We start from the raw sequence: 24888 nt of genomic DNA, 5'->3' as shown, positions 1-24888 counted from the left end.
GGAAGCAAATTTCCTTTCCTTTTCAGAGGAAGAGATAAACAGGCAACCAGTGGAAGTCCTCTTTTTCAAAACTGGTGGAGCAGAGCTTCTCTTATTGCTGCTACAGCAATAAGGGCTGTTTTGTTGAAGCTGTGTGGTGCTCTGTTATCTCTACTTCAAGTTGCTTCTTCTCTCATTAAATAGAAGCGAGACTTTGGTTAAAAATCCAGCAATCATCTTTATGATCATAACTTGTTAGCTGAAAAATCTCCATTTGAGCAGTCTAATGCTATTTTACTATTTAGCTGACTGTTGTATGGAAATTGGGGTTCTTGGAGTCCATTTGATATCCATGTGAAGATTTGTGTCATGTCTATAAAAGTGCACTTTAAAAGAACTTTAGGGATTCTTATAGGCTTGTTTAAAATGACCCAGGGAAATGTTATATCTTTTCTCCAACCTGCTAAGTTCTATTTTCCTAATAAATAGTGCTTTCAGAAAAAAAAAAAAATCTTTCTGGCTTAAGTTTGAAGTAATATTGAATCCTGAAGTATAGCACAAGCTAACAAAATCCTGCTTCCTAGCTTTCACTGGAATGGCAGCCTTCTGAAATACCACGATAGGCTGGGTCTCAAAGAAACAGTTTGTTCAGGGAAGGAGTAAAATGACCTTGAATGAGTCAGCAGTTATGTGCAGCAATTGTAAGCCTTCTAAAAGGAAATGAATCGTGGCCCACAATCACCATTCGTTGTACAGCAGTTAATGGGCTCCTTTCACATGAAAGTTCATGTATTCCTTAAGGGTTCAGCCTTGTATGGTTTGTTGTGTAAAAGGAAAACTAGTATTTAATCACGCTACTGTGGCTTTTCAAAAGAGTTTATGCTTTTCTGATGTACGTTGGCTTTTGGAGGGTAGAAGAGTGGTGCCATCTGCTCTGGAGTGCTTCTCACTAAACAAGTGGTCGCTCTGTGCTAAGAGCCGTTTCCTATGGGATTGCTGCTCAGAACTGGCTTTCTGCTTTTCCCAGGAGTGTTTGATGTAAGCAATGAGGAAAATGCTTCCAGACAAGGCTTCTGCCTCAGCCCAAGCTGCTTGCAGGACTTGCCCTTAGAAAGCCTTTATCTCTGAGATTCCACCTTCTCTAGGAATTGCTGTTAATTCCTCTTATCTGCATTGACTGAAGCTGGTAGGACAAGTTGAGCAGACTGCCATGACTGAACCCATCCCGATCGCTCAGTGTGATGCAAGCTGTACATCTAGGTTCTCTGCTTTGGATGCAGTGTGTACCAGGCAGTAGGGGCAGATAACTATTAGAGAACTACAGCTAATCTAGAAGTGCATTTCCTTCTCTAGTGGCTGTAATTCCAGACAAAGTGCCTCAGCTAAGTATTGCTTCCAGCTGTCTATAAGAAATAGGCACCATCTGGAGTGAGGCAGAAGCAGAACTGACAGCCCTTGGCATGAGCAGCAACCTGCTTTTGCAGTAAATTCCCCATTGTACCTGCTTATTAGAAGCTTGTTTATTTTTATTGATGAATACTAGTTATGTTTGTGTCAAAGGGAGCCCTCCTTCTCTCTAGCCAGGACTAGGAGTTCAGCCTGTGAGAACAGTCTAGAGCTGGTCTCATGTGAATATCTTTGCAATGCACGTGGTTTCCTGAGCCATTTCCCTGCAGAGCTCTGTCTTGCACTGTGCTGCAAATGTACATCAAGCTATGGGGTCATGGATATCAGCTGTGAGTAGACCTACTGGTGTCCAATCCTGCTGCTGGCTGTTGTGGATGTGCTGGCATCTGCTCTGATTCCTATTGCCCTTCAGTTTTCCTCCGTTCAAACTTTCAATTAAAAGAAAAACAGTTCATTGTGAGCTTATTTGCATTTTAAAGCATTAAGATCTCTAAAAGCTATTCTGTCTTATAAAGTAGTGACATACTGAAATGGATTCATACTTGAAATATAAAAAGGGTTAAGGAAAGCAGGGGGAGAGAGAGTTACCATCTAGTTAGTCTGCATGTAATCTCTAATTACGTCCATCTAACTGTCCAGGGCCTGCTTGCCTTCTGTTGGGCTGTGTTTCTATCCTGTCTCTTGAGTAGGTAAGACTTCTTATTATCCATCAGTAGTGAAAGGTATTTCATGAAGTATGTGCAGTGTTAACTGTATTTTCCAGTGGCAAAAAGTGATGCGTATATTTTTCACATAAACATACCTTGACTGGAAGATACTATCTCTGTTTCCCCTTGAGATCATAGTTCTGTTCCTATAGTAGCATTTCTAGGGTTAAATTAGTGCGGGTCAAGTGCGGTTTAAAACAGGATTCTTTTGAGACCAAGCCTGGAGGCCCTGGATGTCTCTCTTAAGAGACATTTTGATCTTCTGACAAAACCAATACTTCTGAATCTCTTGGCAGTCCTGGTTTGCAGCTAACCTTTGGAGATCTAGGCTGATAGCACACACCCGGCTTTGTATCTCATGAATGTGCCCTCCTGGTGAGCTGTTCACACGAGCTTTTATTTTATTTTATTTTTTTGAAGTTCAGATGAAACCACTGAAAAGAGTTTTCTGTAAAGTGCTTGAGAAGGTGAAATTTGTGGTACTGCATTATAAAATCAGATTCGTGTCCTGTAAAGAGAGTCCTAATGCTGGCACCAGCAGGACTCTGCAGTAGGGCGAGAGCTTGCAGGCCCTTGCAAGGCTGGAAAGGCTTTTTGTAGGGCATGTCTGTGTGCTGGAAATGCAGAAGTTTTGGACATCTCTTTTGTGTAACGTTATTTTCATAGTCTTTAAGTATTCCTTCAGGGAATATTCTTGTCCAACATCTGTTGAAGTAATGCTTCCGACTGCAGTTTCTTGTTATGGTTGGCCAAACAAGTCTAATGACAGCTAGCTGAATTTTTGTCAGAAGATTTCACCCCTTCAGCTGTTTGTGCTGCAAGTTCTCCTTCCTTCGGCCTGAGCAAGGGTCACTTCTATGGACAAGAGCTTCTCATTTCACGGTGTAACTAATTACTTATCTTCCATATGTGAAATAACACAAGGCAGAGAGTTTTCAACAGCTCGTGTCTGCAAGACATGGGAAGGCAGGTGTGGGGAAGGTTATGAAAGTGGCTGAGTGGCTGGATGTTGTTTTTGTTGTTATAAAATAGATCATGATGCTATATCTCTTACATATGTCAGGCTTGAGATCTTTAAAGGGCTGAAATGTTGCTGTCCTTTATTGAATGAGCCTCTGCTAGTCTGTCTTCTTCCTGGGAGCCAGGAAATAACCACCATCTGGCTGTAACAAGAATAAGTTCATGGAGTATAGAGGTGAGGTCATGCAATGTAATGGCTATTTGCCATAAATGCATCTTTTTGATACAGAAGTGTTATGGCAGTATTCCTTTAGGTAAGAATGAGCAAAACCCCCCACTTTTCACTGTGGTTTAAAATTAGAGTGCAATAAACATACATAATTTTTTACTTCTGTTACCTTTAATCTCTTGTTAGAGCTGACATCACAGTAGGCACACCTCTGTGAGTGAGATGCCAGGAAATAGGATGTGTAATATTGCTTTATGGAAGCGTCAGGGACACGAGCACTCTGCTCCCTTGGAAAAGTAATGCTGACAGTGCAAGCTTTCAGTTTTGATGCTCTATGGCATCAACTTGGCTGGTTAGGTTAATTTTTCTCTGGAGCAGTACATTGCCTCTCGGTAAGGCCTGCACGCACCTTTGTGGCTTGCCAAAGTAGCAGAAAAATGCCAATTCTGGTATTTAGCAGAATGCTTCCGATCGCTGCCAGCTGAGTTTGCATGAAGGTGACTTGGATTGTCTTACATTACTGAGCGTGATGATTGAGCGCTCTGAGCTACTGAAACTGTTTTATTACAACCCAGTAGATTTTAATACAGCCATAAATAACATCGCACCTCATTGAACAGAAGGATAAAAATCAAGCAGTTCAGTGGTAAGCCAGCTTGTGTTCCCTTCGCTTATATGAAGTCAGCTATTTTTTTTTAAATAATTTTTTGACTATTTCCAATGATCATATTAGTAGTGTGAATAAAATGGATGCATTTAGACTGCTTTAGTCTTTGGCTTATTCGAGCCTTCCATATTGGGGCTGCCATGAGACATCGTAGGCTGTAGGCAAAGTTTTATGAGCCCAGAGAAGTCTTTCTAATTCTTTATTAACTGTGACATGTAGAATCTCAGGGCAGTTTATTAAGTAAAACCGTTCTGAGTTAACAAAATGCTCATTCTCTTGCTAAGTTTTTCTCATGGCACTGCCATAAAGCAGATAGCCCCCAAACAAGCGCCTCCTAAAACAAGTGTTCTTTGTGCTGCGTAGCAGTGTGGTGCTAAGCAATTTGTTAAAAGAAGCGGTCCTTTCAGAATTATTATCACTTTTATTTTTGGATGTTCCTTTGCAAGTTTCAGAAGGAAGGTTTTTCAGTTAACGGTATAGGCCAGACACTGCGCGCACTGTGCAGTGTTTGTTACCTTCAGTGTATGTTTTCAAATGTTGATCGTGATTAGCGATGTGCTCTGGATATCTGCTTTGTAAGTGACCTTGAGAGCATGCTGCCAGTCCCTGAAACTGTGTCAGCAATGAGTGGAGCTTCACCTAGATCATTTTTAGCTGCGTGCAACAAGTGGAGAACTCCTGATGCACAGTGTGTCTCCGGAGCAGGTTTTTCCTCTTGAATATAATAAACCAGGAGTTGTATCTGAGCTTACAAATAACTTCTATTCCAAAAAAAAAGAGGAAGATACAAGTATGATTTTTCTTGTGGCTTCTGGCTATTAAATAACTTTTGATCTGGTGCCATCTCTACATCTCTCTCCCTATCTTGCATTCCTTTGCTGAATGTTGAAATTCTGTAAGGAAATACTTCAGTAGGCTGTGGGCAGTATTCTGAACATCACTTCATTCTTATATGCTAGATTTGTGGATTTGTAAGACCTTTAAATCAAGCACATTCCTTGTTTAACCTTAAAGAGCTGAAGATAATGTTCCTCAAACTGGAAAGTTACCTTGGCTTGAAACTGCATCTCATAGGCTATTTTCACAAACTAATAAGGTTGGTGTTGAGGGTATGAAGTTTTTAGAAACCAATGTTTATTTTGTATTTTTTTGCTATCATATACTGTTTGAGCACAATTACTTGTTTCAGCTTCAGTTTCACCTGCATAGTGTCGGTGTTGCATGATACGTATTAAGTCCATGCAATGACTAAGTAGGTTTACTGGATTGAAATTTGTCATGTTTACAGCTGATCAACCTTAGCAGAACAGGGCCTGTAGGGCAGTGCTTCTTCTCACCTGTCCAGAAAGTCTCCTCAGAGCATTCTAGATTTTGAGGCTGATGTTCTTCCTTCCAAATACCATAAATGTATGCTGTCTCATCTACAGGTTTTATAATTCCATCCAGGATCTCTGAATTGCTTGTACATGCAAATGTTCATAGCTTTAAGTTATGTTCTAGTATGTCAAGACACTGCTAAGGAGAAGGGTCACAATTCTGTGTTTCTTCCCTGCTGTGAGAAGTGCAGTAGAATTAAGCAGTTTAAAGACTTGCAGTGAATCAGAGACCTGGGATGTGTGCAGGTCTAGCAGGGGTTACTGGGGGCTGGAGTCGGGTACTGCAGTGCTGTGTAACTTGATAGTCTTGTTCAGGTTCTAAATATGTGACTGCAGGTCAAAGCTGGAGCTGGCAGAGTGTTCGGCAACCTTAGGAGGAAGGTGAGGTTAGACAAACATTTTAACCTCTCTGAAGTGACGCTTTGAAGTCAATAGCAAACTTATGTTAGTGGTCCGGATAAATCTTGTATTGGTCCTGCTGTTCGAAGGGTAGATGATATTGCTTTGGCTATGAAAGGCTTTCCAAGATAAACCAAGTGCAGAAGTGGTTTCAGACCATCTATACTGGCTTTGGGGCCCAGGCTGAAGTGCCTAGTCCTATGGTTCTGCTTCTTTGCAAGATAATGTCCTACAGATCTTGCAAGATAGCTTATGGAGCAGCTTTGTGTCTATCCGTTTGTACAGGGGAGTCTTTCACACCCTAATGCAAGCAATCTAAAAGGCTCCAGTACAGGTGAGAAGGAGGAGGGCAGAAACGGATGTAGATTTGAAGTACCTGAATCACGTGTTTGGGGTTGGTTTTTTTTTTTGGGGGGGGGAGGTGAATTTTATTTATTTATTTATTTATTTATTAGCCTTGGCAGTAATTCAAGCTTGTTTTTCAGATGCACTCTTGTGGCTGATACTGTTTTCTGTTAGTCATAAATACACTCCAAAGCAGCTGGTATATGCGAAATCTGTTGGTGTCTGGAATTTGATGGAGTCAATTATTTGCCTCTCCTGAAGTGTAAAATGGTTTTTGATTTCGCTATTGGTAAAGTATATAAAATAAAAATACATGGCACATACATCTGGAAGTAAGCAGCAGAAATGTTTCTTTCCCATCAGAAAACTGTTGCCATTCAAAGGACGAGGTTCTGTCTGAAGACCACACTTATGAAATGGCAGCTAAGATGTCACTAACCTGCAAATTACATCAATTCCCATTGTCTTAGGCAGATTGGTTAACCTCTCTTTAATTTCTTTAGATAATGTTGTCATGTGCTTCCATATCCAAAGCACAGTTTTTAAGTACTAATCCACAAAGTACTTTGTTCTTTTCGTCTGCTTCCATGTCTTTCCCTTGGAGGAAAATGTCACATTACACAGAGGAATTTTTGGTGATGGGCAAAACAACTCCCAGTTCATTCTGGACAATGTGCCTTTTCATTTTTATAACTGTGTGTTAGAAGATGTCTATCGGATGCACATAGATTGCAATCATACTGCTGGATCTTAAATAGTCTTTTTGTACCTGCCTTGGGTTTTCATGTTCAGAGGGGTTTTTTGGATAATTTAAGTAGCCAGAGGGTTTTGTTAAGCATTAATTGATGTCATTTCTTTGCATTGACTACGTCTTAAGATAAAATACTCTTTTTTTGCCTGTTGTTTCCCAGTAAGTAAAAGTTAATCATCAGATTTCTTTTCTTCTTGGGCCTTCTGGTCTGCATTCTCCTAGTCACTCTACCTGGTTTTAGACTGAAAGAAAGGGAGCAGAAATTCTCTAAAAAGATGGAGGGGAATGGTAGAACAGCAGCCAGAGAAGTTATTAAATAGATTTATCTCTCTGAATTCTCAGTAACCCTATGGGGAATAATAATAATGCGTACTGCAATACAATCAACTGTGTTTGATTATATTTCAAGTGAGGTAGCTGTTTCATCTTGCAGGAATGATAAGGTTTCCAAAAGCGAGAGGGCTGAACTTCTAATGTGAAGCTACTTTAGAACGCTGATGTCCTTAAAGAGAAAGAAGTGAAGCTGTTGCTTAATATTTGAATGCTTCATATGGGAAGATGTCTTTGAGGGTTGTCTTGCTGGTTGTTTGAATTTCGGAGTCAGGTAGTGTAAGAGTTCTTTCTGGGTTTTCAGTGAAGACCCATGATTGATATTTTAATGAAATGAGGTTGTATGTGGTATTGAAGATTTCAGCAGATCAATTAGTGGTGGGTATTGCTTGCAGAATCTGGGTTAGAAAACTTAAGGAGAAGTTAATTTAAGCACTACAAGAAAACCCACTGGAATGGTTATGTATGTATAAGACTAACTTATCATCTACCCAAAATCAAGTTAACCAGGTATGTATGCTTTGACAGTCAAATGGAGTGATCTGAATGCAAGAGGCACTGATTGTTCTTCTCTTGTTCTCAGTCTTTTCCTTACATGAAACGACAGGCACCTGTTAGGACAGCTTAAGAAGTGTTTGCTGCTGTTTTTTGTCATCTCCAACCGTGATGGGTCAAAGCAGTTTTAAAAAGTAACTTTAAAGGGCTGGCCCAGCATGTTGAGCTGGCTTTCGGATGCAATGGGCCTTGCTGAAGCCTGTAGCTGTTACAAAACATGCCGCTGGATGTGGTTTTAGGCCATTTTTCTTTGTGTACCATTAATTGTTAAGCGACGCAGGATTTCAACCTTTTTTAAAAATCCCATGACATTTAGCTGTCTAAGCAACAAAAAGTTCTATTGAAGGGAGAAAACTGACCAAAAAGTATTTTATTTGTGATTATTAACTGAAAGTCCTAAGGCAATTTACTTGAAACAAATGGTCTTTTAATTAAAAAGAAAAAAAAAAAGAAGTAAAGAAGTGGGGATGAGGGGAAAAATTCTTCCTCTCACTTGGTTATCTGTCTCCTCTAAATCTCCGCTATGTTCCTGTGCCTGAGCCTGCCTCTACGTAAGTGAAGCGTTAAGTGGGTTGGCTTTGCTCCCACGGAAAGGTTCAGTGGTGTTTTTGATGAAGGATCTTCTTATGTGTGTGATTCAGCCAACTCAGATGTGCTCCTTCCCTGCTTTGGGGCACCAGGGAGATGTAGTGAATCCTGGCAGATTGCTGGGAGGCTCTTGCAGATGTATCTCACCGGTTGAGAGCTGGGAATCTGCAGCTTTGCTGCTTGATTTCTGTGTTGGATTTTAACAGTCTGCTCCTAAGGGTGGGTGTTGAGTCCTACTTCAAATTGGCAAGGCCTTGAAACACCTGAACTCTCTTGAAACACCTCTGCTGGGTGAGCTATGCCCAAACATTGTGCCCTATGTCTCAGCATGGGCCTGGCCAGGTGCTTTTTGGTACAGGGATTGAGGGCAGCGGGTTGTGTTGCCTGCCAGTGGAATGAGGGAGATTAAAGGAGGAGAAAAGCTAGAGGTGACAGAGGAAGGACTGCTTAAAAAAAAACCAACCCAATCATGCAGTCTTCTGTTGGTGGAGATCTGGATCTTGGAATTTTTCTGGTCCTTCTCCATGGGAGCATGAGTGATGCAGGGAGGTTTTGTTCCGTATTGTCACCAAGGCAGGGGGTGAGCACAAGTGATGTCTGATGTTGATGGATTAAAAGGACTGCAAATGCTGTCAGATGAGCAGGGCCCATTGTCAAAGTAATGCATTGTAAGATATGAGTTACAGAAGTTAACTCATTTACTGGAACTTAGTTTTTCATCTTCAAAGTAGATCAAGTGAAAAATAAATTTATCTGAATAGCATAACTCTTACTGGTGGTGAAAGGAAAATCGATTATGTAGCTGGGGACCAACAAAGCAAGTGCCGTGCTTATCACAGCAGACTTGTGCATTGTGTTGCATTGCGATTTAGTGCAACAAATCTGATTAAGCTCTCCAGAAATGCTATCTTGAGTATGCTTTGCTGTGCAGCAGACTTTGGGAAAATAACTCGAGCAGAGCAACTTCAGGCATATGTGCTTTAGCACAGCGCTTCTGTCAGGTATAAAGGATAAGAATGGGCTGGAAGGTGCTGGGACTGAACTTGGTGACCTTCAGTGATCCTTATGGGTCCCTTCCAACTCAGGATGTTTAATGATTGTGGGCAGTGTGGATGAAGGTATATCCATGATGTGCCTTAGCCTGTTGTCAGCTGTTCCTAAACTGGGAAACCTCTTCCAGCTGTATGGTAAGCTGGAGTTAATGTGGAGGTTGAGGGAGGCTGAAGAAGTGGCTCAACACCTTGAAATCCTCCTGCTGAGCTGCAGGTCGTGTGTGAAGGTGGGTGATGAGCAGCTGTGGCTCTGGGCTGAGAACAGGGCTGTGCAGTCCTGCAGCTTTGCCCAGTGTACCCCATGGCTGGTGGGTGTGTGGTTGGCTCGTGGGGTTTATTCGGTTGTTTCCTACTCTGTACTTAAAAACTTTTAACCTTAGCGCTAAAGAAAAATACCATTGTCTATTAGTATGACTGGAACGAAAGATGAATTGCGAGTTAGCCTTGAGCGAACTGTCAATCTGACTTTGATAGCCCATCACTTAAAAGGTCCTTTTATGTTTATGAAAAAGCATGACGTCAAAGCCAGGGGAAAAAATACCAATACTTAGGGCTAAACTTGCATGGCTCCAAGAAGAGCCCTTGTGAACTGTTTGTTTCTCTACATGCGTAGCTAATTAGCGTAGGTTACTATAAGTCTGGGCAGTGGCATTCAAGTGCTTCTGATTTGGGGCAGCTTTTTCATGGTGCTTCCATGCATGAGTCTCTGACTGGAGTAGCATAAAGGAAAGGATACTGCAGTCACTTCTCTCACAACCGTATGAGTATTATGCTGGAAATGCTTGAGTATAATCATTATCAGATGAGTTGTTATTTGCAGACTTACTTTAAAACCTGTTGCTAGGAAGGCTTAAATATACAGGAAACCCCTTTCCTCTGATGTCTAGTATGCTTTATTATAATTTCTTCCACAAAAATGAATGGGGACATACGTGGTCAGCTGTAACAGCGAGATAAGTTGCTTTATTAGAACTCTTCAAAACAAGAAACATTTCGGAGTACTATTATATCTCAGTTTCTCTACCTTTCGATACAGACGTTAATGATAAAAGATACCTGATAGTGTTTCCAAGATATGGCGAAATTTTTGCATGAAAAATAAAAGACCTTTCTTCTCTTGCTTACTTAAGGTCAACGAGAGTAGTTCAGTGTGATGGATATATTTACAAATATATAATATGAAATATTATGCCTTATTCAACCTGCGACACTTGTCTTGCATTGTGTTTGTTTAATGTGCTGGTAAACAGGCTGTCTTATTTGATATGATTAGGCCACGTTTCTGAGATATGAATAACCTGGAGGCAAAAAGGTGGCATATTCTTCTTTTTTCTAAATAATGCATTTGATATTTAAAAAAACATAACGTAAACTAAGTATTTGTTCTTTAGTACCAATCTGATAAGAGATAGCAATCGATCGAATTTGGTTTTAGTTGGTGGCTATCAATGAGTAAAACAAGTTCTGCTATGCTACTTATTTCTCCATATTTGTGTAAAAATATAGTGTCACATATCTGAAGGTCTAAACAGAGGAGTGCCATTCTGGACTATTTGTGTAAACTGGAAAGGCCACGTATGGATTTTAAGTGATAAATCTTGTTATGTAGAAGAGTAATGAGAACTTGTTGGTTTACCGTTAAGAAAGTTATTGAAACATTATCTCATAAACTCATTCTTCGCCACTGAATGTGAATTAGCAAAGTGCTGAGTTCCTTGGAACAGTGCGGGTTTGTACTTTGAGTCAAATGCTGCTGGGCTGTTGTGTGTCACAAACATATAGCCCAGCTTGGTTCTATATGCAATTACACTGTAAAACAATAAAGCTCTCTTAACTCCTGTCATACAGGTGCAGACTCACCTTGAGAATCCAACCAAGTACCATATTCAGCAAGCCCAGCGGCAGCAGGTAAAGCAGTACCTCTCTACCACTCTAGCAAATAAACATGCCAACCAAGCCCTGAGCTTGCCATGTCCAAACCAGCCCGGTGATCATGTCATGCCCCCTGGAACTGGAAGCAGTGCACCCAACAGTCCAATGGCTATGCTCACCCTCAACTCCAACTGTGAGAAAGAGGTAATACGCTCTCATTGTGTATATTCTTCATTGAAATGAAATCTCATTCTGCCTTCTTTCTGTTTCAAACTGTGCTTGCTCATCGTTAAGTTATGTTTGGCTTATTTTCTGAACTGTGTCCCTTGAAAATGCTATTACTACTTCCCTGTCTCCCTAATGAATATGTTTGTATACAACATTTGGGCACAAAAAACTGTCTGTAACTTCCTCCTCTGTGAACTATTTTATCCAGTTTATGCTTATTAAAACTTCAGTCTTTTTCTTCTCACTTGCTTGATGCACACAGTGAATAATTGACCTTTGGGAGAGTACAAAGCAGTTTTGTAAGCTGCAGCTTTCTGGAATAATGTTATTTATGGCTCATTCAGTATAGAGGGAGCAAAGAGCATTAACAAATAATAACTGAAAAAAAATCAGATATTTTATTCTGTGTGTGAAATTTTTAAAAAGATTTTAGAAATTCTTGCAGTAAAACCTGAACAAGTCTCTTGTGTGGCTGGAATGCCAGATGATCTCAGCTAACGTGTCAGATCAGATGTTACTGATTTGCTGTTTTGGTGCTCAGTGCTGCTAATATGAGACTTCTCTAGCCTATGCACGGAAGTCATTTTCCATCTTAATCTTTGCTGGCAAAAACTTAGGTGGATGTTTTATGCACTCAGGTGCAGATTGCGTTAAAGATAACAGCAGTTACATACACAATTCATGTTAATAACTTTGTATCTTGACAAATGAGAGAGAACTGTAGAGCTGCCCTTGTCCCCAGGCCTTTATGCCAGAGTTTTAATACAGATGCACTCTGTGCTAAAGGAAAGCATTATCCGGCTTAGAAAAACAGTGATTGCAAAATTGTTTTCACACATACAAGAGAATGTACTTGTGCTCCATAGCTTCAAAAGAGGTGAAAATACAAGTTCCATCTCAGTTGCACCAAAATATATATTTTTTTTTCCTCAAGTTATTTACAGCTTTGCTTTACTGTGTCATCAGGCCCATGTGTGCATGACAACATTGAAATGGTGCTCTGTTTGGGACTGAGGCTGTGCCATGAACTCAGATCCATGCTTTGCTTTTTTCTTTTTTTTTTTTTTTTTTTTTTTCTTTTTCTTTTTTTTCCTTTTTATTTCTGCAGGGATTTTATAAATTTGAAGAGCAAAGCAGGGTCGAGAGTGAGTGCCCGGCTCTGAATACCCACTCACGAGCATCATGCATGCAGGTACTGGATGACACAGGACTTGGAGCACTGAACACTTTCTGATGAGAATATTTATTTGAAGTGTTAATAAATACTAAACCTGCCCAGTGATGTTCTTAAGAAGTTGAATGTAAAACAACAAAAAACATCCTTAAATCATAAATCTGCTCTATCCTTGCATATTAGCATCAACAACCTGAAAAAGTTTACCACATTCTAGAACTTTAGTGCTACGGCAGTGTAACAGTATCAAGCACGCTTTAGGATCTTGTTTCAGAAAGTCTTTCTAAATCAGTTTTCCTAAAACTGCATGTATGCGTTGCTGCCTTGATAGTTTGAAAGACTCCATTTCAATGTAATTTATGCACTCATGGGGGGAGAAGGCAGAAACATCTTTAAACCATCTGTGATAAGTTGTCTTTTTACAAGACTTCAGACAGGGGCTGTGCATATTGATTCTGTTCTTGCCCTCTCTTCCAGCCAGTGTTAATCATTCTTGACCATGCCTTCTTGAGCTGATTTGAAAATCCCCTAAACTATTATTTCAATTGTCAGTTTTGCTTGTTTTGTTTTTTACTGTCACTTAAGCCCCTTTTTCTATAGTGAGAAAAAAGGAACAGGCAATCTGTAAGACAACTTATAGCATCTAAATGGGTGCTTGGAGGACAGTGTTCCTCCAGACTGTGCAAGATCTTGCAGAAGAATCTTCCAGAAGATTGCTTGCACCACATAATCATTACTGAGCTGCTCTTGGATAGTGCTTCCTGGGAGGGCGTATTAGGTCAAATAGACTCTACTGTTGAAGAAGGGCAGCCTTTCACCAGCCAGCCCTAGTTTTATTTCTTTCCCCATGAAGATACTGAGGTCTCAAGCATTGCTGTCTGTACACAGGTTTTTATCCCACACTTTGGCTGAGAACTAAGGTGGGCTGGCAGAGCTGGAGCCCTGTGTTTGGTGATGGGAAAGTGTTGGGACTTGTGCAAAATCAGGGAAGAGTGTTTCATGTTCCCTGTGACTCATATGGGCATCAATATTCTGTGCTTTTCCTGGTAGGAACAGCTTGTATAATAATCTAGTAACTACTGATTGGAGACGTGGGTTAGATCATGAAGCCTCAAGCTTTGTTATGGTCTGGCTCCCTGGCTAGATAGTGCAGAGAACCAGCATGTTGCTGAAGTGCTTTGTTAGACCTTTGTATCTTGTTGTGTAATGATTTTGTAAGTTTTATTGTTTTTTTATATAACTTTTATTTTTTCCTTGTTCCCCTTTACTGCTGCAGATGGATGATGTGATTGATGACATAATTAGTCTGGAATCAAGTTACAATGAAGAAATCCTTGGCTTGATGGACCCAGCCTTGCAAATGGCAAATACGGTACAATGGTCCTTTCCTTTTGCTTTCCCTCTTAAGCCTAGTTGCTGCTCCTGAAGAGGATGCAAAACTAGCATAACTTTTTTCCTCTGAGCAATTAAGTAGTTATCGTGCTGTCCTGTGCAGGTGTAATGAGGTTTTCTTTGAGAATCTTAACATATACAGTTGCAATGAAAAACCGGAGTTTAAAAATGCAGGCTGGAGTCAGGAAGAAGGAATACACAGGACAGTTTTGTTTTTCTTATTTTAAATCCAAGTTAGTTAGTGAGAAGATTGTAGCAGTGAATTGAATGGAATTGAAATAAGCTTATACTCGCTGATGTTAATAGATGTGTTAATGGACATCAAAGTTGACTTCAGAAAGCCTAGAAGAAACCTCTGGTGTCCCAGGTTTCCTTATCTTGCTATGTGAGTGTAAGAAATTGAATGCTGCACTTAAGCATGTTTTAGCATCCTTGTCCAAATCTGTTGTCATGCAACTATGAAGCTTCAAGATCATATCCTTAGCACAGCCTGATCCCAGGTGGAGAGAAGACCCTAGTAAGTTAACAGCAAAAATGGTACAAGATTCAAACAGAAAGAGAACAAAAGAACAACAAAAAAAGGGGGGAAAAAATCCTTGTCCAAACAAACCAAAGGTGGAGGGATGAAGCTTTAAAATTGAACAGGAGAGGAAAGGGTGTCGGAAGCCTGGGACAAAAGGCAAGAGTGCTGAGATATGCAGGTTGTTGAGCAAGGGAGGGTGGTATGCTACTTCCAAGTTGCCATTTCTGTTTGCTGTTTCACATTGCTGCGAGCATTAACATAATCGTACTTCTGGCATAATCTTATTTTGATCTTTTGTGGAGGGTAGATCTAGTAAATTTTTTGCCTTCGGCTTAAGTGCTGTTAGATCTGGCTGAGTAGATGTCTGCCAGTGCTGGCGTCTGGTTCTTTTTTTATCTAGTGCCAAAATTTACAGCTTACCACATAGCATCAATTTAGCAGCACAGGTTTACGTTTACTGACAGTACTTGTCTGATGTCATGTAGCCTAGTGCCATGCTCCCACAGGTTCCCACAGCCCTCTTGGAGACATGGGGCATACCGCAGGAAGTGGCCCACCAGCCTCCCTCATTAAACAGTTCCCTTTGAGTGGACTGAGAAATAACTGCTGTGTCCTACCAGAGAGAAGAACTTCCATTTAAGATGACTTCAAAAGAGCTTAAGTCCAGGCATTTGAGAGGAAAACTTAAAAACCCATGAGAAGGAAGAACTTTCATGATGCTTGTTATTTTCTGTAAGAGTTGTTTGAGTTTGTCTGCAGTCCTTTCTTTGAAGTTCCACTGGATTGGGACCCATTACATGAGAAGAGACTTGGACTTGTTTGTGCTTCTCTTCCTTTCTCATTTTACAGGGACTTCAGCAGTGTTGCTTTGCTTCCAGAATAACACGTAACAGCATTCAGTGCCCATGTAGTCACTGTTTTGGATAGTCCTATGTCTTTCCTTCATGCTGCATGACAGCAAACATCATAAAGTCTTCCTGATCCACGCTTGCTTTGTGTTTTTACCAGAGTACATGCAAGTTTGCTATCAGATTGTTTCTCTTTTCTGTTGCCAACCTTTTCATTCTTAGAAGAGGTGCCAGTCCATTTAAAAGAAGTTCAAGTGACTTTTAAACTTGAACTGCTCGAGTTGCTTGAATTAGCTAGGAAGCAACATTATGCTTTCCACTTTAATTAGTCTTTCAGAAATTGTTAATGTGATGTGGATGTAAAGAAGGGATATGTAATAGCAGAACTAAGTATACTAATACTCTTAAAGTGCTGGATTAAAAATAAAAGTAAAGCATATTTCAGTCCTGAATTAACCTGGTACCAATCCTGAAAGTGATGGAAATAGAGCCATGTTTCTGAAAATAGGTTTGTGGAAAAAAATAAACCTGATGCAACAAAAGCTTTTCTTTTGGAATAGGATTTGGCTCTTAAAGCACAGTATGTTACTAATGAGGAATAAATGTCTGTAGACTGAGCTAAGCAGAGGTAGGAAAAAAATCAAGAGAGGAAATGGTCTAAAGAGATGCAACCTATAAATAGCTGTGCTGAGACTGCAACAAAGGCTGCTGTTGTTCTGTAACCAACAAAGAATGAAAGGACTGGTTTGTTACATTTGGTAACAGTACTTAATTGATAAGCAAAATCAGGGGTTTACACGTAGAACAAGCTGAGGGACGTTTCTAAGTACCTCTTAATTGAAGAGGGCTCGTTGCAATAAATGCCTATGGATGTATTTGTAAACTTTAGTACTGGGTCACAGGTTAACCAGCTTTGCTTCTGTGGTGTACGGTGTCACAGAATGGTCACTGGTTTTGCTGAGGGGTTTTTCTACTTAGCAGTTCAATTACTAACTCACATCTAGGTAATGTATAAAATACTTGTGTATGTTGAGTTGAAATGGCAGCTCGTTCATCCAGCTGATAACTTCTAGCAGAAAGCTTTGCAAGTGCACGCTGCTCCACTTCTAAAGGAGACTTCCCTGTGGAAGCTGAACCTCACAAGTAGCAAAGAGTTGTGTTTCAAGAGCTGTCACTGTGCACGTGCTTGTAGATAAATAAGGGAGCAGCACACTGCATCCTGGCTAACAGAATCCTTCCAGTGAGTAACCTGCAGAACCTTACTTAATGATCTCACACAATGTTAACAACTATGGTGCTCACACGGGGAAATCACAAACCTCTTGTGGCAGGCAGGGGTTCATCTTGCATCAAGTCAAGCAGCTTGGTGACCTTGATTGTTCTCCATGTTTCATTATAACCTGACTGCTTTACCCAGGGTTTCAGATGCTAGTTTCCATTTTTTGTTTCAGAGGAATTTTTTTTCCCCCTGAAATTCCTAATTAGATTTTACGTCTTGATCTGAACTTGGAGTTCTGGGCCTATAAAAAAGTCCTTTGTGCTCTCACCGTACTTAAGAGCATGAATAGAAAAAATACATCCAAGTCAGACGGCCGTATGACGCAGTTGCTGCTCCTCTATCACGGCTGTATTGAGGGAACGTAAGATATGAGGGTGAGCCTTGTAGAGCAGCAAGCGGGTTTACAGTTGCAGTGGCATTAATTGCAGGTGTGCCACAACTAGGAAGGACCATTATGAAGGACATCTGGGACCTTAGATTTATTTGCTGTGCTTTTAATACACAATTCTGTATTGAATTCAGAAGCTAAGGGGAGCTCATGGATTTGTGGCTCTAGATCTTGGTGAGATTTCAGGTACGTTTTCCCTCTGTTACCTTAAGAGTCAGTCAGAGGACATCATTTTTGCTGCTGGCCACTGCCTGCTCAGGATTTATCTCAGTAAATCTCAGCGTACCTTCTAGGTGATGGTACTTTAATGAATTCATATCAGCTTTGTTTCTTACAGTAGCTCTAGATGGCGGATAAATTTTCTTACGTCTCGGTCTGTCAAGGACAGTCAGTAGGAGTTTAATAGTCTATGCTGTGACTCACTCCATTGTATTCCACAGTGCTATTTACATGGGTGTAAAGTTAATAGTCTAATCTGTGCAGGATCAGTGTCTCAGAGGGACTGGTTTGCTTTGCAGCAAAGATAGGTGTTGCCACTCAGATAAGATATGAAAATGTTTTACACCTGTCTTTTCAAAAGCAAGTTTGAAAACAATGAGTAGATGGGTAAAATGATCCGCTCAGGATAAATATAAATTTCTTTAGGTTTATTTGAATGGAAAGGGGTAGTTCTGATCAGTATTATTGGAATGATTTCTTAGTATTTCTTCATAAATATCTCTGTTCAAACATTCCCAAATATGAATTACAAAAGCAACGAGTAAGTGAAGAAACAATGTCAGAATCATGTTCTTCCAACTGGTGCTTATTTTTGTTGAGGAAGGTGAAAAGCAAATTGGCTTGAAACCAACAAAATGTTTTCTGTGCAAGGAGCTTCCAAGTCTCATGAAGAATGCGATTGATGAATAGTGTCTTCTGTCAAGCAGGTAACAACTTGCCAAGCACATCAACTCGGTGGTACTGGAAAAAAGGAGGCATCCTCTGAGAGCTTTCTGTAGGCTCTTTCAGGCTTTTTTTGCATAAGAAAAGCGATGAGGGTGGACTACATTGAAAGATAAGAGGGAAAAATACCACATTACTGTCAGCCAGAGTTACCTCTTCTTTCTTAAGACTTTTTGTAACTTCAGTTGAGCTGTGCTTCCTTTAAAGAAAAGAACAAAGAAAGAAAGAAAAGGAAAATAAAGAGTAATGTTTGCACATTCTTGGAAAGAGAGAACGTAACTTTCCAACAGTGTAGGGTGGTTTATTTCTCATGCTCGTGCATTATGCATAACTATTGCTGGCCTTATTACAAACTCTGTTTGCATGTGGAAAGGTGCACAGATTTCTTAGTAGAGGTTAACTCATTTCTTCTGTGCAAAACTTTTTATGAGGGCAAACTAAACAATCATTTTCCTTGTTTATCTTTTCCAGTTACCAGTGTCTGGGAATTTGATTGACCTTTATGGCAACCAAAGCATGCCTCCTCCAGGACTTAACATCAGCAACTCCTGTCCAGCTAATCTTCCTAATATAAAAAGGGAGCTCACAGGTAAATACATCTCATATACCACCTTAGAGGTATGGTGTAATTGTTTTGAATTCAAGTGATCCTGGACGTATTTTCTGTTACAATAAAGAAAATACGGACAAAAAGCTCTGTTTTCCTTTGCAGCCAGTTCTTTAGCAGCAGGTATATTACCTGGTGATACAGTTTGTATTAGGTGTGGGTTCACTGTGACAAATTAAGAGAATGCCCTTAATTATTGCAGTCAGATCTGCTCATTTGAAATGTGTTGTAGGAAACTTGCATGTAACTCTTGCAGTTCTGTCTTCTAGTTTGAGCTTATTTCTATTATCAGTGTTAAACTTTAACAAGTTGATACCTGGAGTCTCTCTGGGATTCATGCTGAGGAATGCTGCATGGTGAGGGTTTCTTCTAGTAGGGGACAGCAATGAACAAATAACTTGTAATGTGAAATCTGGGCGTCAGCGTCCTACACCACGTGAAATGTGACACTTGAAAGTATTTTGAATTGAGGTGAAAAAGAAATATCCTGTGAAGTTCTTGTCACATCGTTTCTTCCAGTAGCAAGTTTGATCTCATCTGATTAAGCTGCAGGAGTTAAGGGGAGGAAATGGAGACATTACTAACTTAGTTTAAAGGATTAGAAGGGAAGTTCTGAGTTCTCAAGCCTATTTAATTTTTGCTGTTTTGTTTTGCCTGTAGATAAAAGGATGTAAGCACATGTAGGATACGATATACAAAGCAAACTTGTCTGCAAAAGATAAGTGGAGATATGTTGTAGAACCAGTGACAAAATCACTGTAATATCCACAAATGTTTGTTCTTAAGCCCAGCTGAGAATTGTGGTATATGCTGACCTGGTAGAGGCATAGTTTTCTTGTGTATCTTTCAGCTGTGAAAACTCACAGGCTGACTCAGTTGCAGAGCAGGTTCTGGTCAGGAATTAGTTTAAGTAGAGCAATTCTAATAGCTCCGGAGTCAGCTTCTCAGGAGGAAATGCCACATTTCTGAGCTGGTGGATATTTGTGTTTATATAACAGCACAGAATTTGAGTTCAGCACCAAAGGAAGGTACAGTAACTGCACAATGACTTGTGGAAGTTAGAAAATCTTGGTCACCATATTAGACTATGTTAAGAGGAGGGTGGGAAGGGATGAGATCTGCTCAAGGTCCTACGTTACGCATGGCTTAATTGCTTCAGTTATATAAAGCTACAGGTGACTGTAGACTGAGCTAAATGCCCAGCTTGCCAGATATCTGGACTGGTGGATTCACTGCATATGAATGTGTGAGACTTTGGGTGAAGAAGGCAGAAAAAGAGGAGATTAATGGGTGAAATGGTGTCATGGAGGTCCTCAATTAGTCAAAATAACATACAATGTCAACATTCAGCCTTTACCTGTAGACAGAAATGGTCTAGATGAATGCTTTTTCTTTTCAAAACACATGGTAGGAGATTACATTTAACTTACAAGAAGTTTAGTAATTAAACTCAAATTTATCAGCAGCTGCTTTGACATTATTGATAGTGTTTTCTGACAACTAGTGACTTTTAATATCCATATGGTATTGCAGACAGAAGTCTAGGTAAGAATGATTTCTTCTTTATGTACCACAGAAATTTTCTACAGAGACAGTAGTTTAATCTGCACACGTACAAGTGTGGAATAGTTTTTGGTACCTCCATTTCTTGATAATGTAGTTGGAACTGAATTGGAGCTAGCTTGCAATGTTTAAATCTACCATTTGTCAAAAACCTTTCTTCATTCTACTGCGTAAACATCAAAATGATGAAGAAAGAAGAAATCAATTATTTTATCCCAGCATCTGATGCTGATTATTGTTGTGAGTTGTCAGCTGTAGTTATTGAAGCATTTAATGGGAATCCTGCTCAGCCTCAAGTGCAGTTTCAGTCAGGTTTGTCCTTACAAACCTCACATCTGGTTTCATAGAGGAATGTCAGATTAAGCCCAGATTTCTTTAAGAAATGCCATGATCCTTCAAGCTTTTTTGGGGTTCTTTGGGAGTGTTTCTTTCAGAAACGTATATCTTGTTACAGTGCGTTGAATGCTGGGGTAGCCAACTTTCAGTACTCCAGGGGAAGTGCCACTAGTTTTTGTGGGTTGAGTGAGACCTAATTCATATTCCATTAAAAAGGAAATAGTACAGGAAAGGATCTTACTTGAGTGAAGGCTTAAGGATTTCACCTCGCCTTTTTCGAAAGTTTAAAATGAATTAGAATAAATGTTAAAGAAGTTGAAATTGTAGGAGAAATGTGAGATCAAATGAGAACTGAAAACACAGCATCTTTAGTAGGTCACTTAAGTTATACCTTCTGTGTTGTGGTGATGTGCATACATTGCCATGAAAGGGCATAGTCTTAATTCCCATGAGAAGAGCTTCTGACTCCTGGCTGCTTCACATCCTGTGCTGGGAGCAATGCAATAAGCATGTTGTTCCTCTAGTTCAGCTTGTGCGGTATGTAAGCATGTTGTCTGCATGTGTACGTAGGACAAGGTATGTTGGATTTCAGCAACACGTTGTCCTCAAATACCCTGCTGAATCAGGGCCTCCGTGGGAAATGTTCTCATCATGAATGTCAGCATAGGAAGTGTGGGAACAGAAGCTCTGCAGGTTAAGCTGAATACCAGCACTGTGTTTTAGCAAGCACAGCTTGTGTTACAGGCCCTGCTCACTTCTTGGGGAGAGTGTAATGATTTATTTGACAATTATCAGTCAGTCTACCTTCTCTAATGTTTCACAAACTGAAGTGTTGTGTTTGAATTGCTTTAATTCTAATTACTTCATTCACATGCACAGCATGTATTTTTCCTACAGAGTCAGAAGCGAGAGCACTGGCTAAGGAGAGGCAAAAGAAAGACAATCACAACTTGAGTAAGTTTGATTCTTCACTTTTAACAGTAATTTTAGTACTTATTTCAGGCTTTTTCAAGTGTTGACATGCTAGGTTTATATATCCCAATGATGTGCTCCGTGAAGTTTGTAGTAGTAGTTCATTATGTTATTCCCATGGGTGAAGTATCTCTAATCCTCTTCAACAGTGTGCTTAAAACTACTATTCAACTTCCACTTTCTGGGGGGGGGGAAATGTTTAATAAGTGATATCATCCTAAGTAGGATTCTGCTTATTCAGACTTTGTCAAAGTGTGTACTCAAAGGTGTTGCTGTCAGCAGAGACAATGGGGGTAACATCTAATCCAATTGCTTTTAGCAAATTCATCTTGCACAGTTTGGCTTAAAAACAAACAAAATCTAAGATTTAAGATAAATGGTCAGTTTATAGCATTAAACATCAGTGGATATCCTCAGTGTGACGTGCATGTACTCAAAGAGTACATGTTATGGTGTCCCTGTTCAGTGCAGGGTTGTTGGCCTTCAGAGGCCCCTTCCAACTATAAGGATTCTGATTCTATATAAGCAAGTCTGTATTTTGTGTTCCTTTTCCTGTTTTGGGATATCCTTGAGTGTGTAAACTCCTGTCTCTGGATTTTGTTACACCTTTCCCTTGGAAAACATGTACTTCTCATTCTTGGAGTCCTATGCTAGGAACCATCATATTTTCAGAGTCCCATTTTGGATGTGCCACTTCAACAGCCCCATGCTTTTAAAGTACAGATAGAATTTCTGCTTCAGCGTGTCCACGTGTAGGAGAGTAAAATACATTACTATGCCACTGAATTTTAAGCTTCAGGCAACAATTTCAAAGGAGTTCAAAGAACTCTTGAATGAGAAGCTTTATACTTTGCAATTAAGTGAATATTACTTGTAACATTTGTGCTGTCTTTCCTAAAGTTGAACGAAGAAGAAGATTTAATATTAATGATCGTATAAAAGAATTGGGCACCTTGATACCCAAGTCAAACGACCCGTAAGTATGATGTGCCCCAGGGCTCTGTGGGAGGGAGGTGTTGAAAGAAAAAAGAAGTCTTAGGGGAAAGAGAAAAAGTTTTCATGCTTTAAAACATGAATAAGCGTTTCTGGTAACTTCCCAGTAAGGCTGGTTGTAGTTCCTTTGGGTGATTCCCGTGTTATTGATTTGTCTTTTACCTAATGCTGGTTCAATAGCAAGGAGCCTTCCTCACTCCAGAGCTTGAAAAAGCATCACTTCAATCAGAAACATTGAGGCTTTGGGGGTGAACTTTATTTTTTTTTTAACTCATAGCTTCTTCCTTAGAGGCTTTTTAGCTTCCTCTAAGGCAAGGCAGTATTATGTACTATCAGCCTATAGAACAAGTGGATCTCTGGTCTGTAATCTATACTAAACATTTAAGAATCAATGTGGGAAAGAAGGTGATGCAGTGATGCAGGCAACCTCTGCATGCAGTAGGCATATGTGAGAGAGGCAGTATGGGAGCTGTGTGCCCCTCACTGAAGGAGCTTCACACCTAGGTTGCAACCTGACGTTTGTATTCTTTAATAGCTAAGTTTAAAATTTGCTACTGTGTTGGACCTTTTTTCTTCCTTCTATAACACAGCTGTGATACAGTGCCACCAGAAGGATTAATGCAAGCTTGAGGACCTCGGGACTCTTTCTACAAAGAGCACCAGCTCATAAGTGGTCCTTTATGAATGCGAGAGCCCCTGCAGTCTTTTAATTACTCATCTGAAATCAGGCATCACCCATAGAGCAAGCAGTATGACTTTTTGAGTAGTGTATTGTGGCTTTTATTTTTGGCTGTTGTTGCAGAAAGGACAGGGGAAAGAGCTCTGGGCGTCATCCCTGTGTGCAGTGCTGCTCACAGAGCAGAGGGCAGGAGCTGAGAGAAGCCCAAACCTCTTAAGCAGTGCCTGAGCTCTGCGTCCTTCAGCTGGGATCGGGCTCACTGCGATTTGCCTTGCAAGAGCTGTGCTCTGGCCCCCTCTAGCGCATTTCAAAAGCCTTCCGCATTCATCGGCTTGGCAGGAATGTTATATAACGTGGGGTGTAATCCTAGCTGCTGGTATGAAGGTACTGACTTCCACACGATGCATCTCTGAGTGCCTTAGCTTTTCCTTTTGTGTTCATTTCAAAGGGATATGCGCTGGAATAAGGGAACTATTCTAAAAGCATCAGTGGACTACATTCGTAAGCTGCAAAGAGAACAGCAACGTACCAAGGAACTTGAGAACAGACAGAAGAAATTGGAACATGCCAACAGGCACCTGCTGCTCAGAATACAGGTTTGATGATAAATAAGTTGCAAATGCTCTTGATGTTGTAGTGTGTGGCTGCAAATAGTTGTGACCGAAGCTTTTTAGTAGGAATTTGGGCTAGGGGGAGCCACAATTCTAATTAACGGTAACCAGTGCTGCTATGGCTGCAGAATTTTTATGGATTAAAGCAGGATCCATTTGTTTTCTAAAGTAAAAAATACAAAAACCAAACACACCAAACAGCTGAAGCCCTCTGCAGGCAGGTTGCTGTGTGCCAGGCTGGCTACTGGAGAGCCCTGAGCCACGGCTAATCCACAAAGCAGATAATGAAGCTAGAAATACCTGAGAGTCAAGTGTGGCAGCAAACGGCTTTAAAATAGAACAGCCTGGCATGAGCTTCAACATAGCTTTTGTGCTTTGCTGAGCAGTCTGTTTGCTTGAGTGAGAAGATAAGGAAACATGGCCCTTCTGCAGGGAGACATCAAGCAGTGGCTAAGGAACTCCCATGTACTCTGATTTTGGCACATTATCTGATAGAATTGCTGCTTCTGCCTTCTCTGATCTTACAGCATGCCGTTACAAAGTTGTTGTCTTAGTGTGGAAATGGAAAGGGCTGTTAATCAGCCTCAGTGATAAGAATATCCAGGAACAGAGCAATCACAACAGTGATTGTGACTGCTTAATGTGATGCATAAATAGAAGCAAAACTTCTCTCTCACTGCCATATTTGAGAACAGGCACTTATGTGGATTATTTCACTATCTGCCTTCAGTCAAATGCATCTGTGATTAAATGGGAGAGTGGGCTTTAAGCCTTATACAACCAGGATTCTTTGAAACTTTGTGAACTCTAAAGCCTTCCTATGGCTTTCCTGTGAGAGGAATAATGTTTAGTGCAAGAGTAACATTGCTCAGTTCTGGCTGACCTCTTCACTTTTTCCTTTATGAGAGCTTCAGAGTGAGAAGCGTGCATTGCAGTGTTGCAGCAGGTAGTAGCCACCTCACATGGACAAACTTTACTTTCCTATGCAACATTTTAAAAGCTTGTAGCCTCTCTCTCTGCTTTTTCAGTTTTTTCAGCTCTTTCAGCATCCAGCTTCTATAGCATGATGCTGGTTTGAGAAGGGGCCTGAGGGGTGGGTGGGAATGCATCTGTTCTGCAAGGCATTGAGGTAGATT

The 24888-nt window shown here is 40.4% G+C and overlaps 1 protein-coding gene across 2 annotated transcripts in view; it reads left to right on the top strand.

Moving 5' to 3' along the window:
* Positions 1 to 24888, top strand: part of MITF (melanocyte inducing transcription factor) — an 86929-nt gene that overhangs the window by 57869 nt on the left and 4172 nt on the right. The window contains exons 3-9 of one of the 2 annotated variants that reach the window (XM_072347283.1): positions 11194 to 11421; positions 12554 to 12637; positions 13896 to 13991; positions 18463 to 18580; positions 21395 to 21451; positions 22370 to 22445; positions 23590 to 23737. In XM_072347283.1, coding sequence (XP_072203384.1) covers positions 11194 to 11421; positions 12554 to 12637; positions 13896 to 13991; positions 18463 to 18580; positions 21395 to 21451; positions 22370 to 22445; positions 23590 to 23737 — 807 coding nt within the window. The remainder of the gene's footprint in view (positions 1 to 11193; positions 11422 to 12553; positions 12638 to 13895; positions 13992 to 18462; positions 18581 to 21394; positions 21452 to 22369; positions 22446 to 23589; positions 23738 to 24888) is intronic. The other variant, XM_072347282.1, reaches the window with a different exon arrangement.

The sequence above is a fragment of the Excalfactoria chinensis genome, chromosome 12, assembly GCF_039878825.1.
Source record: "Excalfactoria chinensis isolate bCotChi1 chromosome 12, bCotChi1.hap2, whole genome shotgun sequence".
Classification (NCBI taxonomy): domain Eukaryota; kingdom Metazoa; phylum Chordata; class Aves; order Galliformes; family Phasianidae; genus Excalfactoria; species Excalfactoria chinensis.
Note: the sequence above shows the minus strand (reverse complement) of the source record. Positions and strands in the feature narration are given on the sequence as shown.